At 44.1% G+C, this 17,137-nt stretch overlaps 1 protein-coding gene across 1 annotated transcript in view; it reads right to left on the bottom strand.

Annotated features, from left to right (window-relative positions):
* The window catches only part of LOC115469712 (disintegrin and metalloproteinase domain-containing protein 9-like), a 238,436-nt gene that overhangs the window by 109,217 nt on the left and 112,082 nt on the right, over nucleotides 1-17,137 (bottom strand). Inside the window, exons 8-10 of the mRNA XM_030202499.1 lie at nucleotides 10,165-10,233; nucleotides 8,949-9,109; nucleotides 6,157-6,235 (exon numbers count right to left, since the gene is read on the bottom strand). Of these exons, the coding sequence (XP_030058359.1) occupies nucleotides 6,157-6,235; nucleotides 8,949-9,109; nucleotides 10,165-10,233 (309 nt within the window). The remainder of the gene's footprint in view (nucleotides 1-6,156; nucleotides 6,236-8,948; nucleotides 9,110-10,164; nucleotides 10,234-17,137) is intronic.

Genomic DNA, 17,137 nt, shown 5'->3' with positions numbered 1-17,137 from the left:
GCCAGGATTCAGTGATGGACACCATACCTAGGTTCTCCTCTTCAATCCAATTTATTAGTGATGTGGTTTTGTCAATCGCCAATCTTGTATTGGTATATCCAATGGGGATGGGTTGACAGTTGTTGTCATTCATGGGTGTGGGTATGATTTTTTCAGTTGACATTGGATTTCTTTCTTGGAGGGGGTGTGTTCATTCCAGGTTGGTGGGTGTGATTGGTGCGTTGTTGTGGTAGCAGTGTGGTCAGTATCTGATAGATAACTGAATTGGTCCAAAACACGTGGGAGAAAGTAATTTCTATTTTCTACCGTGTGACACTAACTGGGCGGTAATTGGCAGTGTACGCGCGCTGACGATTACTGTCCAGTTAACGTTAAAACTAAAACTAGCACGCGTCCAGTTTTGGTCTGAGACTTTACCGCCACCCACTGACTTAGCAGTAAGGTCTCAGGCCAAAACTGGATGTGTGCTGGTTTTAATTTTGCCGCACGTCCATTTTCGGTCACAAAAAAAGGCTTTTTTCCCAGGTGCACTGAAAAATGGACCTGTGCGCATCCAATACACAAGCCTACACCAGCGCAGGCCATTTTTCGGCGCACCTTAGTAAAAAGACCCCGAAATGAAGAGATGTGCTAGGGGTGGGTGGGAGTTGGGGAGGGAGTGGACCTAAAAACTGAACTAGGCCCTACTGTGACTAGAGACTGCTAATGCTGTAGGCTGTAGCAGAAAGTTCAAGTTTTAAAACTATGGGGAAAAGGGTATGGGGACTAAAGTTTGCTTTTTTACATTCTAACTGTCTTTATCAATAAACCTACAATTCCTCTTTTAAACCCCAATCTTTAAATCACCAAAGGTCAGAGCAAAAATAATGTTCACTTACCCAAAGAAATGTACTCTTCTCTAAGAACTTCTCAGAAGGAATATTACCTGGGGACCTTTCCTTTCTATTGATTCCCCACCCCTCCCACCCTATTATATTTTAAACTCTCTGTAAACTACTTATATTTTAACTAAAGGGGCATATCAAATAAAATTGAACTTGAAAGGACGTGCTCTTTTATTTGGGAGGCTGAACCCAACAGTGCCATTCACAGTACTGCAAGGAGTCAGGAGCCACTATTTTCAAGATGGTAGTGGAAGATGCTGCCTCTGGATGCCTGGTCCACATGGAGTGGCATTTTCAATATTATGTCTATGGCTGGTCCAGTCTAACAGACTGAAACAACAATTGATGCTAGCATCACCATTCCAAAAGTCAATTAGAAATCAGAAGATTTTCAGCTCCCTATTCCCCGTTCTTGGAGTCAAAATATAGAACTCTCTACCTATTCCTGTCAGAACAGAAAACTACTACATCAGCTTCAGGAAGAGTGTGATATCCCCCTTCTCACTCAGGGTGACCTGGTTCCCACTAAGCAAATTAAACAGGTCTCACCAACTACATATTTCTCAGGCAACTCTTTATTCCAGCCCCTGGGCACACTTCTTACTACTACTACTACTATTTAGCATTTCTATAGCGCTACAAGGCATATGCAGCGCTGCACAAACATAGAAGAAAGACAGTCCCTGCTCAAAGAGCTTACAATCTAATAGACAAAAAATAAATAAAGTAAGCAAATCAAATCAATTAATGTGAACGGGAAGGAAGAGAGGAGGGTAGGTGGAGGCGAGTGGTTACAAGTGGTTACGAGTCAAAAGCAATGTTAAAGAGGTGGGCTTTCAGTCTAGATTTAAAGGTGGCCAAGGATGGGGCAAGACGTAGGGGCTCAGAAAGTTTATTCTAGCTTAATACTATGTTTTCATAGGTCTTCACACTGAGCCACCCCACACAGATATATGGGCTCAATACTAGCTTCAATACTTTGGGGACTCCCAACCTCAGGCTTTGCAGCCTACTTCTCTCAGTACTCTGGACACACAGTCCTCACTTTGAACACACAGTTCTTTACCAGTACTTGGGACACACAGTCCTTCCTTTGAACACACAGTTCTTTACAAGTACTGGGGGACACACAGTCCTTCCTCCTTTGAACACACAGTTCTATAAGTACTGAGGACACACAGTCCAACACTAATGCTTTAGGGACTTCTTACTCCAGGATTTTCAGCCTGCTTCTCTCCTTTGGACACACAGTCCACCACAAGTCTATAGGGTTAGCCAGTATCTTCCAGGGGGATCTCTCTTCTTCTGCTGCCCGCTCACCTCTCTCCTTTCACAACTCAGGTGGGGTATAAAGTGGTTAATTAGCTACACAGGACCCAGCCCACAACCCCCTACACCTGTGGACATCCCAGGGCTCTCCCCAGTCCTAGCGACCTCCACCTATTCTCCTACTAGTGCTCTCTAGTGGCCTACCCCGGATAGGACAGCCTCATACTTATCACATATCCCCACCCTTAAAATAATTGCTGCTCTACCTCAGCAACCCTCTAAGCCTTCTCCACTGAGGAGCAGCAATTCTTCAAAGAGGGCATACACTTTTCCCGGCTCATCCCTGCTCTAGCCATGGGCCTCACCACCCCCCATCTAGGCTCCTCATCCCCCTCTTAGCACATCACATGGCCCGGGCCCTTCCCATTCACTAGGCCTTGAGGGGCTCTCACTGCAGCAGGCCCTACCTGACCCTCTTCTCCTGCAGCCCCCTGCTACCTCCTGGGCGCCCGACGATACCATGATCCCTCCGAGGGAGGGGTCACCTAGCTCGCCTAGGTCCCTTATCTTCCCCTTAGCACCTCACATGGCCCGGGCCCTTCCCTTTCACTGGGCGCCCGACGATACCATGATCCCTCCGAGAAAGAGGTCACCTGATGACTCCTTTGGGCGTTCTTACAGCAAGTCCCCTAAAACTGGGTTCTCAATGTCCATCTTTCCCAGATCTTCTCCATCAGCCATTGACTCAGGCAAGTGCTCTAGCCTTCTCCTCTCCGGCTTCTCAGGTCTCCATCCTTCATGGCCGTCCGATGGGGTGCACCCTGCAAACACAAAAAAACACATCCAAGTGTGGCCTGTTCACTCTCCTGGCCCCCACACTTGCACTGCACCTGTGGTCTGTGGCCTCCTCCATCCCCTACAGCCACTCCCAAGCCTCCAGATCTTACAAATCCACCCTCACCTCCCCCCTAGTTACCCTTTACCTGGGGAAGGTGAGCAAAGTGCTTTTGCTACTGTTGGCCCCCTTGACGGGCTTCTGGAACACGGCCTCTGGTACCTCCAAGGACACCTCCATCTCTCTTCACTGGGGATACACCGACTGCCTGAGTCCACACCCGTCCTCAGCTCTTCCCTTGGCTTCACCTTTCTACCAGTGGTATTCAACTGCCAAGGGTAGCAGAGATCCTCTGACAACCTTATCATCCAGTGGTTGTTCAACAGTCAAGTCCCATCTGGGAAAGTGCCATTTGTGATATCCCCCTTCTCACTCAGGGTGACCTGGTTCTCAACATGCAGATCATATGCAAATTAGTGTGCTACCCTTTCTCACTCAGGGTGACCTGGTTCCCACTAAGCAAATTAAACAGGTCTCACCAACTGCATATTTCTCAGGCAACTCTTTATTCCAGCCCCTGGGCACACTTCTTCTAGCTTAATACTTTATGCTTTCATAGGTCTTCACACTGAGCCACCCCACACAGATACATGGGCTCAGTACTAGCTTCAATACTTTGGGGACTCCCAACCCCAGGCTTTGCAGCCTGCTTCTCTCAGTACTCTGGACACACAGTCCTCACTTTGAACACACAGTTCTTTACCAGTACTTGAGACACACAGTCCTTCCTCCTTTGAACACACAGTTCTATAAGTACTGAGGACACACAGTCCAACACTAATGCTTTAGGGACTTCTTACCCCAGGATTTTCAGCCTGCTTCTCTCCTTTGGACACACAGTCCACCACAAGTCCATAGGGTTAGCCAGTATCTTCCAGGGGAATCTCTCTTCTTCTGCTGCCCGCTCACCTCTCTCCTTTCACAACACAGGTGGGGTATAAAGTGGTTAATTAGCTACACAGGACCCAGCCCACAACCCCCTACACCTGTGGACATCCCAGGGCTCTCCCCGGTCCTAGCGACCTCCACCTATTCTCCTACTAGTGCCCTCTAGTGGCCTACCCCGGATAGGATAGCCTCATAATTATCACAAGAGGCTAAAAACTTTTCTCTTCCCAAAGACTGCTTCATAACAATTCATCATGACTTCTATTTCCTAGTATCATCCATTATCCTTTCCTTAATGTTTTTAGTCTTATGCATTAATCCAATGGTCTCTAATGTTTCTCAGACCTCACACTAACACTATTTGCTTTTGTCTCACCTAGAATGTAAACTGCACTGAACCCTGGAAAGGGGATATTAGTGGTATACAAGAATTGATTTGAATTGAATTAAAGACTGATTGTAGCACCTTCATTCTCCAGAAAAATTATTTCAGCCCAGCAGATAGCCATCCACAAAGTTTGCAAGGTAACCCACAGTAGCACAGCTCAGCTCAGCTCCCAACATTGAAAAATAGAAACATGATGGCAGATGGATGAAGGATCTTACCTTTTGTTAATTACAGTCATTCCCTTGTATCTCCTTGAACTCTCCTTCAGCCTATCCAAATAAAACACCTGCTAAATGAGAAGCTGCAAGGCTGGACACTTCTAGCTCTGCTGTATTCCATCTTTCACCCCACCCCCTTCCCCATGTGGGCACCACTACAAGAAAGGCCTTAAAGTTCCTAGATCAGGAGAGTGGAAACTTCAAAAGGTAAAAAAGAAACCTTTGCTACGACCATCATCTTGGCTGGCAGGAAAACTATGCTAGATGGTGTTTTGCCCCCCCCCCCCCCCCCCCACACCACTTGCTCAGTTCAGAAACTGGTGTGGAGGATGCAGCTCTTTGCAGCCTGTTTGAGTTCCATCGCTTTGCTCAACAAGGCTCAGCAGGACAAAGGGTAGATTAGCTTCCCTTTTTGTTTGCCTGTCACCCAGACATTAAAAAGAAATGAAGATCTGCAGAGAGTAGCACTTTCAAAAAACAAACAGCTACTATTCTTGCCCTGCAGTTATACTATATATAAAAATATAAATTATGTTTCTGCAGTCTTCTGGGGACCAATAATTAAAACAATCATGGAACATATTTTTGTTTATTACTATTATCATTATTTGTATAGTACAAGCATGGTATATATGGTACTTGACAGTTGGGTTTATGAATTTAATTTATGTGTTTTTGTCCAGACTTGGAAATTTATCTTTCAGTTTATAATCATCAAATTGTCATAATTTATTTATTTATTGCATTTGTATCCCACATTTTCCCACCTATTTGCAAGACCACCACTACAAAATCATGCAGACTGTAAGCCTCCTGGGGCAAATAAATAAATCCTGAACCTGAATTTGTAGCTGTCCTTGTGCTCTAATTGGAAAAGGCAAATAATAAATCTAAAAGCCAAATATTTCCCAGTTCCCAACAAATCTATTGTCTTCTCCTCAGCACCATTTACACAAGGAGGCACCAGAGTTCTGCCTGCCTCTAGAGTCCTGCATGTGAAACAGAAGGCATTTATGAAAATGCCATATTGGATGTTCTGGATTTGAACTTTTTACCCAAAAGCCTATATTTGGCTTCTGAGGCCTCCCTCTCACACCCTCCCATGCATGTCAATATAGTCAGCTTCTCTCCAGCATTAACTAAAATCCTATCTAGGTGACAAACAAGGTCCACCACCTTTGCACCAGGTAAGTCAATTATCAACTGATCCTCATACCCACCAGACACTCAGCTATCTACATTTCCAATGATTATATTGCCAACTACAATGGCTGTCCCTAGCCCCTTGAGACACATACTTTATTATCTGTTATATACTGTTACATATTTTTTATGATTATGTATTGTTATAATGCAGTTTTGCTATGTATTATTCTTTTTGATTATAATTTCACCAATAGAAAGGCATGGTCAAAACTGAGATAGGACATGATGATGTTACCATCCACTCTGACTACTCATTTTTTAATCAACAATTACAGTCTCTAAGAAAAAGATGGAGTTGTGCCAGGTTATCTTTTGTGTATTGTTTGCACAATAATACTGGCAATTATCTTTACATGCTTACTATAAGTAATTTATCCTAGATGTGTATCTAGACCAGTCAATAGTTACCGTAGCAAAAAAACCAGATTGGGAAGGGATGCAGATGGCACCTATAAAAGCTAATCCATGAGCACCAGCTCCTTTTTGCCTGAAAAATACAAAATATCAACTATAAATCTAGTATCATTTAAGTATCAGATATGTATAAACAGTTATTAGAGAAAAGAAAACAACAAAATGCTGTTACACCCACAGAGATATCCTAAATGTTAAGATGTATAATACACTAACAACTACAGGAGAATACAAACTCTAAAGAAAATATTCCAACCTGCTAAAAGGAGTTTGATTTATATGTATAAAGTTAGTTTGGAGGTGTCCCTTTAAACTGATGGAAAAAAAATTTCCAACCCATACAAAGAATATGTATCTCACAAATGGAACCTCAAACCTCCTAACAAGGAACAATATTGAAGTATTCACAATACCTTGTATAAACAGGAGTAGGTTAATATCATGGGTTCCTATTAAGAAGGAAAAAGAGAAAAAAAAACCCAGACGCAAAAACTCATGCTACATGAGAAAAACGAATGGGATGAAAAACTCTCTTTCCCTCTTATGAATAACAATTAAACGGACACCAAAAACCAAACTACCCCGAACTAACCCCAGCCCAAAAAAAGACTACCTCAAAGGAGCCCCCCCGGGAGGAAAAAGAACCCTGAAATTTAACAAAGTTTAACAAAGAGCCTGAAATAGCCAAGGCAAACACTTATACCCACTCTTACCTAATGAAGCATACAACAAGCATGCCAAATACAATGGCTAAAGAGTTACTTAGCTTAATCCAAGCAGGGCAGCTTCAGTCAAAAATTCCCCCCCATGGACTCCAGAGCCTTACAAAAATTCTTCAACCGTCTGGGTTTTTTTCTCTTTTTCCTTCTTAATAGGAACCCATGATATTAACCTACTCCTGTTTATACAAGGTATTGTGAATACTTCAGTATTGTTCCTTGTTAGGAGGTTTGAGGTTCCATTTGTGAGATACATAGAGGGGCATAATTGAACAAAAACGCCTATCTCCATGGGCGTTTATCTCCGAGAACGGGTCCGTGAAGGGGTGGACCGAACCGTATTTTGGGAAAAAATATACGCTCATGTTTTATTCAACAATGTGTGAGCTGGGCGTTTTTGTTTTTCAGCGATAATGGAAAATGAAAGCGCCCAGCTCAAAAACGAATAAATCCAAGACATTTATTCGTGGGAGGGGCCAGGATTCGTAGTGCACTGGTCCCCCTCACATGCCAGGACATCAACCGGGCACCCTAGGGGGCACTTTTACAAAACCAAAAAAACAGGTAAAAGAGCTCCCAGGTGCATAGCACCCTTCCCTTGTGTGTTGAGCCCCCCCAAATCCCCCTCAAAACCCACTGCCCACAAGTCTACACCATTACTATAGCCCTAAGGGGTGAAGGGGGGCACCTACATGTGGGTACAGTGGGTTTGGGGGGGTTGGATGACTAATAAGCATTAAGCAGCACAATTGTAACAGGTAGGGGGGATGGGCCTGGGTCCACCTGCCTGAAGTCCACTGCACCCCCTAACAACTCCTCCAGTGACCTGCATACTGCTGCCAGGGAGCTGGGTATGACATTTGAGGGTGAAAATAAAAAGTTGTGAAACATCATTTTTTTGTGGTGGGAGGGGGTTAGTGACCACTGGGGGAGTCAGGGGAGGTCATCCCCGATTCCCTCCAGTGGTCATCTGGTCATTTAGGGCACTTGTTGGGGCCTTATTCGTGAAAAAACAGGGTCCAGGAAAAGTGTCCTAAATTCTAGCTAAAAACGCATACTTTTTTCCCATTATCGGTGAAATGCGCCCATCTTTGTTCGGCAGATAACCACGCCCCAGTTCCGCCTTCGCCACACCTCTGACACGCCCCCATCAACTTTGTCCGCATCCGCGACGGAGTGCAGTTGAAAACGTCCAAAAATCGGCTTTCGATTATACCGCTTTATTCGTTTTTGTGAGATAAACGTCCATCTCCCTATTTAGGTCGGAACTTGGGCGTTTTTCTCGTTCGATTATAAGCAGGATATTCTTTGTATGGGTTGGAAAAATTTTTTCCATCAGTTTAAAGGGACACCTCCAAACTAACTTTATATATATAAATCAAACTCCTTTTAGCAGGTTGGAAGATGTATAATACAACCATATGAAACTGGTATGGCTCCAACGGCTATCCTGGGGTAGGATTTAGTTATGACTTTTGACTAATTTTGTCATTGGTATTAGCATAATCTTGTTTTCTATTTTATTCAGTCTTGTAATACAGTTTATACTTCACCTTAGACAGTTTTGTTCAGGGAAAAGACAAGATATAAAATTCAACAACAAATGGAAAAGATTTGCTTAGCTAATTCCAAAAGTCAATAAGGGTCCCTTTTACAAAGATGGAAAGCACTAATACGTGCTTACCGCAGCTTAAAATGATGTAACAAGGGGCACTCTCAGGCACTCCCTGGTAATTTTTTAATGTGCGCATGCAAATTGCATGTTAAAATGTTTAAGTATTTTTGCAGAGAGGGTGACTGGGGGTGGAGAGTGGGCATGTCTATGCAAGTTGGTTAGCATGTCGGCATTGCTGCATGCTGACTAGTACATGTTTATCATATGAGTCCCTACACCTACAAAATAGGTGGCATTAGGGGCTCATGAGCTAATGGGAAAATTAGTGTGTGGCCATTAATGGGAAAATAGCAAATTCGGCCATTTTACCCCTAAATGATTTAAAACAGAAAATTACCAAGCACTTTATGTCAAATTTCAAAATATTATAAGAAATAAAAATCACATCTTACAATGCAAAAGCTGCACTGTCGCACTTTACACGTAAATCAAGATTCGTAGTCTTCCACTTATTAAAATTGCCTAAAACACCACTTTCAGGGCTGATAAGTTCTTTAGTTGTCCATATCTCTAGTCCAACCAGCACAATCTTCACATTCAGTGACTGAAATAGCTAAAACATAACATTAAACAGATTACAAGAAAGCACTAAAAACCTTGGGCTCTACAGTAAAACAGTCAAATTGCAGCACTCTGATCACTTTCTTCAGCACACATACTATTATATGTGTCCTTATTCAGAAACATGACCCCTAGCAGTAGTCACGCAAGACTACCGCTAGGTGCACCAATTAGAGTAGGAGTGACTAGGGATCACTCCTGCCCGAGGAACCCTGAAATCACCAGGGAATTAAGGTACAGGCACAGTGGCAAGGGCAGAGCCTTTGGGGGTGGGGGTTTGATGGAAGGGTCTTCTTTGGGGGAGGCAATGATCAGGGGGGGGTCATTCTGAAGCCACTACTTTGAGGGGAGGAGCCAGATCAGGGGGTGCTCTTGGTTGAGGGGGAACCTTGGAGATCATGGCCGGAAGGATTGGGCTGCAGCTAAAAGCTGGGGTTATTGTATCATAATTTTAGAGCAATAACGCAACATGTGTACACCCAGTTCTCTTTGCAAGTTGCATTACGGATATTACATAGTTTTAGCTGTTTTTCATACATTTCCATGTTTTGCATCTGTTCTACCCGATGCTTGCCTCCTGGGTGGCTAGATACAGACTCTGCATAAGGCAACAATTCTGTCTAAGCAACTGAATTGCAAGTTGGATTTTCTTTATTTATTCAAATACTATAATAAAGAAGATTACTTAAGAACTGAGAGTCTACTGGTAAAGCTTCTACTTGGGGATGGTTTAAGGTGGCTGTTGAAGCTACTCTATATTTTGCCTAGAATAGTACAGCATCTTATTACTATGTAACTCACGATGATTTAAATGTTAGGGCAAGACAAGCTGCACTAGTATCCTTTAAGTTGTGTTAAGGGGCACATAATGTGACAAAGCCCCAATGCAGCTTGATAATGTCCACCCAAAGGTATTAAGAGAAAACGTTTGTTCCCCTAACCCTCCTCCAAAAAAGTTTACAAGAATAAGCAGTGACATTCTAAAAGAAAATGAATATTGTAATTATTTTGTGTTTAAAATATCTAATAGTTAAAACAGCAACTTACAGTGTCAGCAATATTAACAATGTCGATAACCTGCATTATCATGGCAGTTTCGTTATTGACTTTATCATACTGTAAGAAAAAACAGAAAGAATAGTGCTCTTTTCCCATATAACCTCTTTTTGCAAGCTACAATTTTTTGATAGTCCCTATTACTGGCTGTATGCAGACAGGTGAATTGAGGCTCATCTGCACATATGTAGAATGTACATAACAAATTGCTTACTGGCAATTCTATCATATGTGTCCTGTCAAGGAAGATAAATTGATATATTAATATATTATGGAATACAGAGTGCTGTCACAACAGTAAGCCAGCACACATACACAAACATAGGGGAGGAGGCTGGGCTTGGCTTGTTTTATGAAAAGCTATAGACTGATTGGACCTGATTAGGTAGGCTTCCTAAAAGATTGTTCTGTTGGTGACATCTTGCGCATTTTATGCCTAAGTGTATCTTAGAGCCTGTGGTAGGTTTGGCCCTTGACAAGGAGAAGGTTTTTTACTGCCTTGAGTGGCCATACCTGCTTCAGGTTCTTCGATGGGTTGGCTATAATGAATCATTTATAAATTGGATTAAAACCTATATTCAGAGTATTACCAAGTAACATTTAAATGAGATATTCTTCTACAATGTGGCACTCATCAAGTGTGTCCTCTCTCCCCCTTAATCTATAACCTAGCCCTAGAACCCCTCTTGTCTGCTATCCAGCAATCTCCTCTCATCCAAGACATTAATATAAAAGGTAATCAAGTAAAATTAGTTACATAGGCAGATAATGTATTACTCTTTATTAGGAATCCTAAGTCCTCTTTACCTGCATTTATTAGTTTGGTTGAAACTTATTCCTGTTTCTCAGGTTACAAATTGAGGTGTATTTTCAAAGCACTTAGACTTACAAAGTTACGTGGAGGGGTATTTTCAATATGACGTTTTAAGTCCGACTTTAGACTTTTTGCAAACAATGTGCAAAATCTGAATAGGAAAGAAGTTCATTTAAAAAAAAAAAAAAAAAAGTCTATCATTTGTTTTCGAAAATACTGTTTCTAACAAGGTTTTGTGCTTTGGACGCAAGTGAAAAACAGAGAAAATCAAACACTGGGATGTAGGAGGGGCCAGCATTTTTATCCCAGGAGATAAATGGGGCACACTGCAGTTGACTTCAAAAACATTCTCTCAGGTACACTTCTCACCGTTGCTCCCTTATCTTGTCTGCTGAAGCCCCTAAGGCCCACCCAAAACCCACTGCCCACAATTGTACACCACTACAATAGCCCTTATGGGTGAAGGGGGCACACAATTTCCCCCACAAATATGACAGGCAGAGGGAGATAGGGACCAGAATCCCCCACTCCATGGTGCACTGCACTGCTCACTATACTACTCCAGGGACCTGCATGCTGCTCTAATAGACCTGGCTCTAACATCTGAGACCGTCATAGAGGCTGCTAAATCATACTTGTATTCACATTTGTGGGGGGTGGGAAGGGGTCAGTCAACACTGAGGGGTATTTAGGGCACTCTTGTGTGCCTTATTCATTATAAAAACAGGTCTAGCTCAAAATGTCTTAGTTTTAGTCCTGAGCACTTTTGTTCTATTATGGCTGAAAAAGATCCAAGTGTTAGGAACGCCCAGACCCCGCCCCTGGCACACCCCCTTGTGATTTAAACATACTTTTGACAGACTTCATAAAAAAATATCTAAAAATTGGTTTTTAAAAAACCAATTTGGACGTTTTTGTGAGAAAAACGTTCAAATGCAGATTTATGCCACTTTTTGGACGCTTTTCTCTCTTTAAAATAAGCTCCATAGTAACCTATGGAACGTTATAAGTTTAAATGCTTTGAAAATGAGCCCCAGAATTTTAAAGTAAACTAAGATAAATCTGAACTCATCCCTTTAAATGATCTGGCCTTGCCTTCTGACAATTCAGATTTGAAGTTTATTTGGACGTCCCAAACCCCTAAATACTTAGGCATTTTGATTCATAAAGATAGTGATCACATTTTATCTGTAAACATGGAAAAAATTAAAACCATTGTTGAACAAACCATTACACATTGACCACCATTGAATCTCTTTCGTGGCCAGGTTGAATATCATTAAGTTGTCACTAGATCCCCCTATTTTATATATTTTATCTATGCTCCCTGACTTATGCCCTAAATCCTTTTGCAAATGGATAAATAAACTTTCCTCTTTTTTATGGAAAGGTAAATCACCGCGCATAGCATTACAAAAATTTAAAGCATCCAAACCTCATGGGGGAATAAACGTACCTGATTTCTACTTATACCATGTGGAGGGGCATTTTCGATATGACATCTAAAATGTCCAAAAATCAAGTGGTGAACATGGTCATTTTCGAACCTGAAAAACATCTATCTTTTTGTTTTGAAATGGCCATTTCCTAAATGCTTTCTAGATGTTTTGTGTTTAGTGAATCTATCTTCTTGGACCATTAAAAAAAATGTCCAAGTGAAAAATGCACAAAATCAAACCATTGGGATGTAGAAGGAAATAGCATTCTTAGTTCACTAGCCAGACAGACATCCCTGCAGAGTAGTTGGACACCCTAGCGGGCACTGCAGTGGACATCACATAAAAGGTCCCAGGTACACATATCAGACTTAACCCCTTATGTTGTATGGCGAGTCTTCCAAAACCCACCAAAAATGTACCCAACTATACACCACTACAATAGCCCTTATGCCTGCAGGTGTCATCTATATGTGGGTATAGTAGGTGGTGGGTTTTGGGGGACTGACACTTTCCACCACAGGTGTACCAGTTAGATTGGTTTATAGGCCGGGGTCCCCTTCTCCACAGTACACTACAGCGACCACTAAGCTACTCCAGGGACATGGTTGCTGCTCCAATAGGACTGGCCATAACATCTGAAGCTGTCACAGAGGGTGGTAAGTACTGTTTCTTTCGCATCTTTTTGGTGGGTGGGAGGGGTCAGTGACCATTGGGGAGTAAGGGAGGGTCATTTCTATTTCTCCACTGGTCATCTGGTCATTTATGACACTTTCTTGTGGCATAGTCGTTATTAAAACTGGTCTAGACCAAAACGTCCAAATTTTAGCCTTGGACATTTTATCGCAGAAAAAAATCCAAGTATTAGGAATGTCCACATCTCACCCTTAATACACCCCCAACACACCCCCTTGTGATTTGGATGCACTGCCAACAGGCTGTATAGAAAAACATCTAAAAATGGGTTTTAAAATTTATGATTTGAATATTTTGGGAAGAAAGATGTCTAGATGGCACTTTATGCCATTATTTAGACATTTTTCTCTTTTTGAAAATAAATTCCGTAGCATCCGTATATAGTACTTTTTGTTTGCAATATTCTCTGAACACTTTAGATACCCCTTCATGGCTTCAAGTAGATAATACTATTTGCCCTCCTATTCTATTAGCACTGTTAGCCACCATGTATCCTCCCTCACATCACAAATCTTATGGACTCTTGTGTGCAACTCATGCTGCTTTACATATCTACTATAATAAAAAGCACCTCCAACGTTCTGAAGCTGACTCCATGGCAGTGAAGGGTTTGTAGGGTTCGTGCTGCCTGTAATGCTGTATCCATCTCCTGTGCTGACGTTAGTGTGCTTCCTGGTTCGTCACAACCAGCAGTGACCAATCACAGGATAGCAGCACCAGGAACACCAACTTACGCTGCCCCCCCCCCCCACCCTCAGTCTGCACCCAATGTCACTGGCATCAACGCTGCCGGTACTGTCACCGCTACCACTCCCCTGCAAGCTACTCGCTCCCTCCCTCACAACCCCCCTCCCAGACACACGACGCCCTCCCCCTAGGTCCGCAGCCAACATCACCGGTAACAACTGTGCCAATAGCGCCACCACCACCGCAAACACGCTCTGAGACACACGCCCCCCCCCCCCCCCCCCAGGAAAGGAGGGAGGCTGGAAGGGAAAAGTCCCCAGCTACTCCCACACGGTCTGCCTCTAACGTGTCTGCTCTGCAACACACCCGCGCTTCTAAGACGCACCACCCTCACTCACTTTCTGGCCACTCCCCCCTCCCAGTTCCAGGGTCATCGTCCCTCCCTTCCTCCCTCCTTTCCAGTTCCAAGCCCCCTCCCTCCAAATTTTAAAAGTCATCTTGACTTACCAAGTCGGGGTTACGGGGGCCGCCAGCAGCGGTAAAAGGCGTGCAGGCTCGGCCCTTTCTCTCTCTCAGCTCTGGTCCCGGCCTCATTTCCTGTTTCCACAAGGGTGGGACCAGAGCTAAGAGAGAGAGGGGGGCCGAGGCTGCACGCCTTTTACCGCTGCTGCCGGCCGCCGTAACCCCGACTTGGTAAGTCAAGATGACTTTTAAAATTCAGAGGGAGGAGGCCTGGAACTGGAAGGGAGGGAGGGAGGGAGAAAGGGAGGGACGACGACCCTGGAACTGGGAGGGAGGGGGGACCCTGAAACTCGGAGGGAGGAGACGACCCTGGAACTCGGAGGGAGGGAGGGGATGACCCTAGAACTCAGAGGGAGGGAGGGGGGATGACTCTGGAACTCAGAGGGAGGGAGGGAAGGGGGATGACCCTGGAACTGGGAGGGAGGGGGAAAGACCCTGGAACTGGGAGGGAGGGGGGACGACCCTGGCACACACTCATTCTCTCACACACACACTCTCTCTCTCACAAACACACGCACCCAGTTTCACTCTCTCTCTCTGTCACACACACACACGCACATTCACTCTCTCTCTCTCACATGGGAGGGAGGGGATGACCCTGGAACTCAGAGGGAGGGGACGACCCTGTAACTCGGAGGGAGGGAGGGAGGATGACCCTGGAACTCGGAAGGAGGGAGGGAGGGGGGCGACCCTGTAACCGGGAGGGAGGAGGGGGACCTGGCATACACTCATTCTCACACACACTCTCTCTCTCACAGACACACTCGCACCCAGTCTCACTCTCTGTCACACACACACACACATTCACTCTCTCTCACATGGGAGGGAGGGGACAACCCTGGAACTCGGAGGGAGGGAGGGGACAACCCTGGAACTCAGAGGGAGGGAGGGGGGGATGACCCTGGAACTCGGAGGGAGGGAGGGAGGGGACAACCCTGGAACTCAGAGGGAGGGACGGGGGGATGACCCTGGAACTCGGAGGGAGGGGGGGAGGGGGGACAACTCTGGAACTTGGAGGGAGGGAGGGGGGAAGACCTTGGAACTTGGAGGGAGGGGGCCCCTGGCACACACTCTCATTCTCACACACTCTCTCTCTCACAGACACACTCGCACCCAATCTCACTCTCTGTCTCACACACACACTCGTACATTCACTCTCTCTCTCTCTCACAGTCACTCTCGCACATACACTCTCTCTCTCTCAAACATACACACTCCGAGGAAAACCTTGCTAGCGCCCATTTCATTTGTGTCAGAAACGGGCCTTTTTTCCTAGTAACTAATAAGATTGCTAAGCTTTCTTTATGAGAAGAACTACATATGAGCAGAGATGGGTAGTAAGTACTTAAGTACTACTGGCAGTACTTTTGCTTGTAATTAGAGAATGACATGGGGACAGGGACTCGCAGTAACTGTGGGGTTGCGGACGAGGACAGAGCTTGCGGGGATGGGGTAGGGACAGAGCCAATCTTTGTCCCCATGTTATTTTCTACTTTGAAGCCTGTTAATGAACTGGACTGTTATTTATGTTTGAGTGATGCAGACAATATTTTGATTTTTTGGAAAAACAAGCAAATACGCTGGCCATATCTAGCAAAATTTGCATGGGGGATCCTGTACATCCTGCTACCAGCACATCTTCTAAGAAGACATCTTCTATTGCAGGAAGGACTGTGGAAGACAGGAGAGCTAGACTGAATCCTGAGATTGTTGATGACTTATTCATCCACAGATTAAAAATCATAACAATGCTTCATAGGGCATATTTCTCCCCTCTAGGGCATACAGAATGGGTTGCATTTTGTACCCCTGGACATTTTAACAGGGTGGATTAGGATTTCTTGGGATAGTAGAAATCAGCTGCTGTTGGGATTGGAAGGGTAGAGGGTGGTGGTGAGGAGGGTTATTATAGCTGCTCTCTGTTATTATTTTCTATTTGTAATTTATACACAATAGTTGTACAGCATATTGTTCCTTTTTATACTTTAATAAAAAGATTTAAATATAAGATCATAATTGTTCGAGGCTTCTGCAAATGAGGACAGAGCCCATGGAGACGGAGACAGGGACCGTGATTACTTTATCCCCATGGTAATGGGGATAAAAGGATGGCTGGCTGTCCTGCCCACCTTAACATGCCCTGGTGTTGTAGTCTTTCCTTCCCACTGTCAATTACTTTAGCCCTCGTTAATGATAAAAGGCTGGCTGGCTGCCCTGCTGCACTGCCTCCCCCCCCCCCCCCCCAAGCATACCTTAACATGCCTTTGTAGTCTAGTGGGCTCTTTGGGGCAGAATTAAACCCCACTCTTTCCTGCCCGCTGCCGCTGCTCTCAATACTGCCGCTTATTCAAAATGGCTGCTAAGGCTGCCGCTTGAAATTTTGGCAGCCATATTTAAAAAGCAGCAGTATTGAGGAGAGCAGTGGTAGCGGGCAGCAAAGCGTGGAGTTCTTTCCTGCCCCAAAGAGGCCAGCCAGCCAAGCCTAGCCAGTGAGTGGGGGGCTGTGGTGTGTGTGAAGGGAGGGGGGCTGTTTCTGTTCCATTGTACCCTCAGATCTAGACAGATCTCAAGTTCATATATACATATTCACAGTACTGCTTGTAAACATGCTAGATTATGTGGTCCAACTTGTTAAGAATACTTTTTACTTTGTAGTAATTTAAGAATCTATACTTTATTACTTTTACTTAAGTTTTTTTTTGGATAAGACTTTCTATTTTTACTTTACTACTTTTGAAGTCAGTACTTCTACTTTAGTACTTTTAAAAATTTTACTGCAGTACTTTTCTTCACTTTAAATTGTAAAGCG

The sequence above is a fragment of the Microcaecilia unicolor genome, chromosome 4 (assembly GCF_901765095.1).
Source record: "Microcaecilia unicolor chromosome 4, aMicUni1.1, whole genome shotgun sequence".
NCBI classification, from domain to species: Eukaryota; Metazoa; Chordata; class Amphibia; order Gymnophiona; family Siphonopidae; genus Microcaecilia; species Microcaecilia unicolor.
This window is presented reverse-complemented; position numbering and strand designations above follow the sequence as displayed.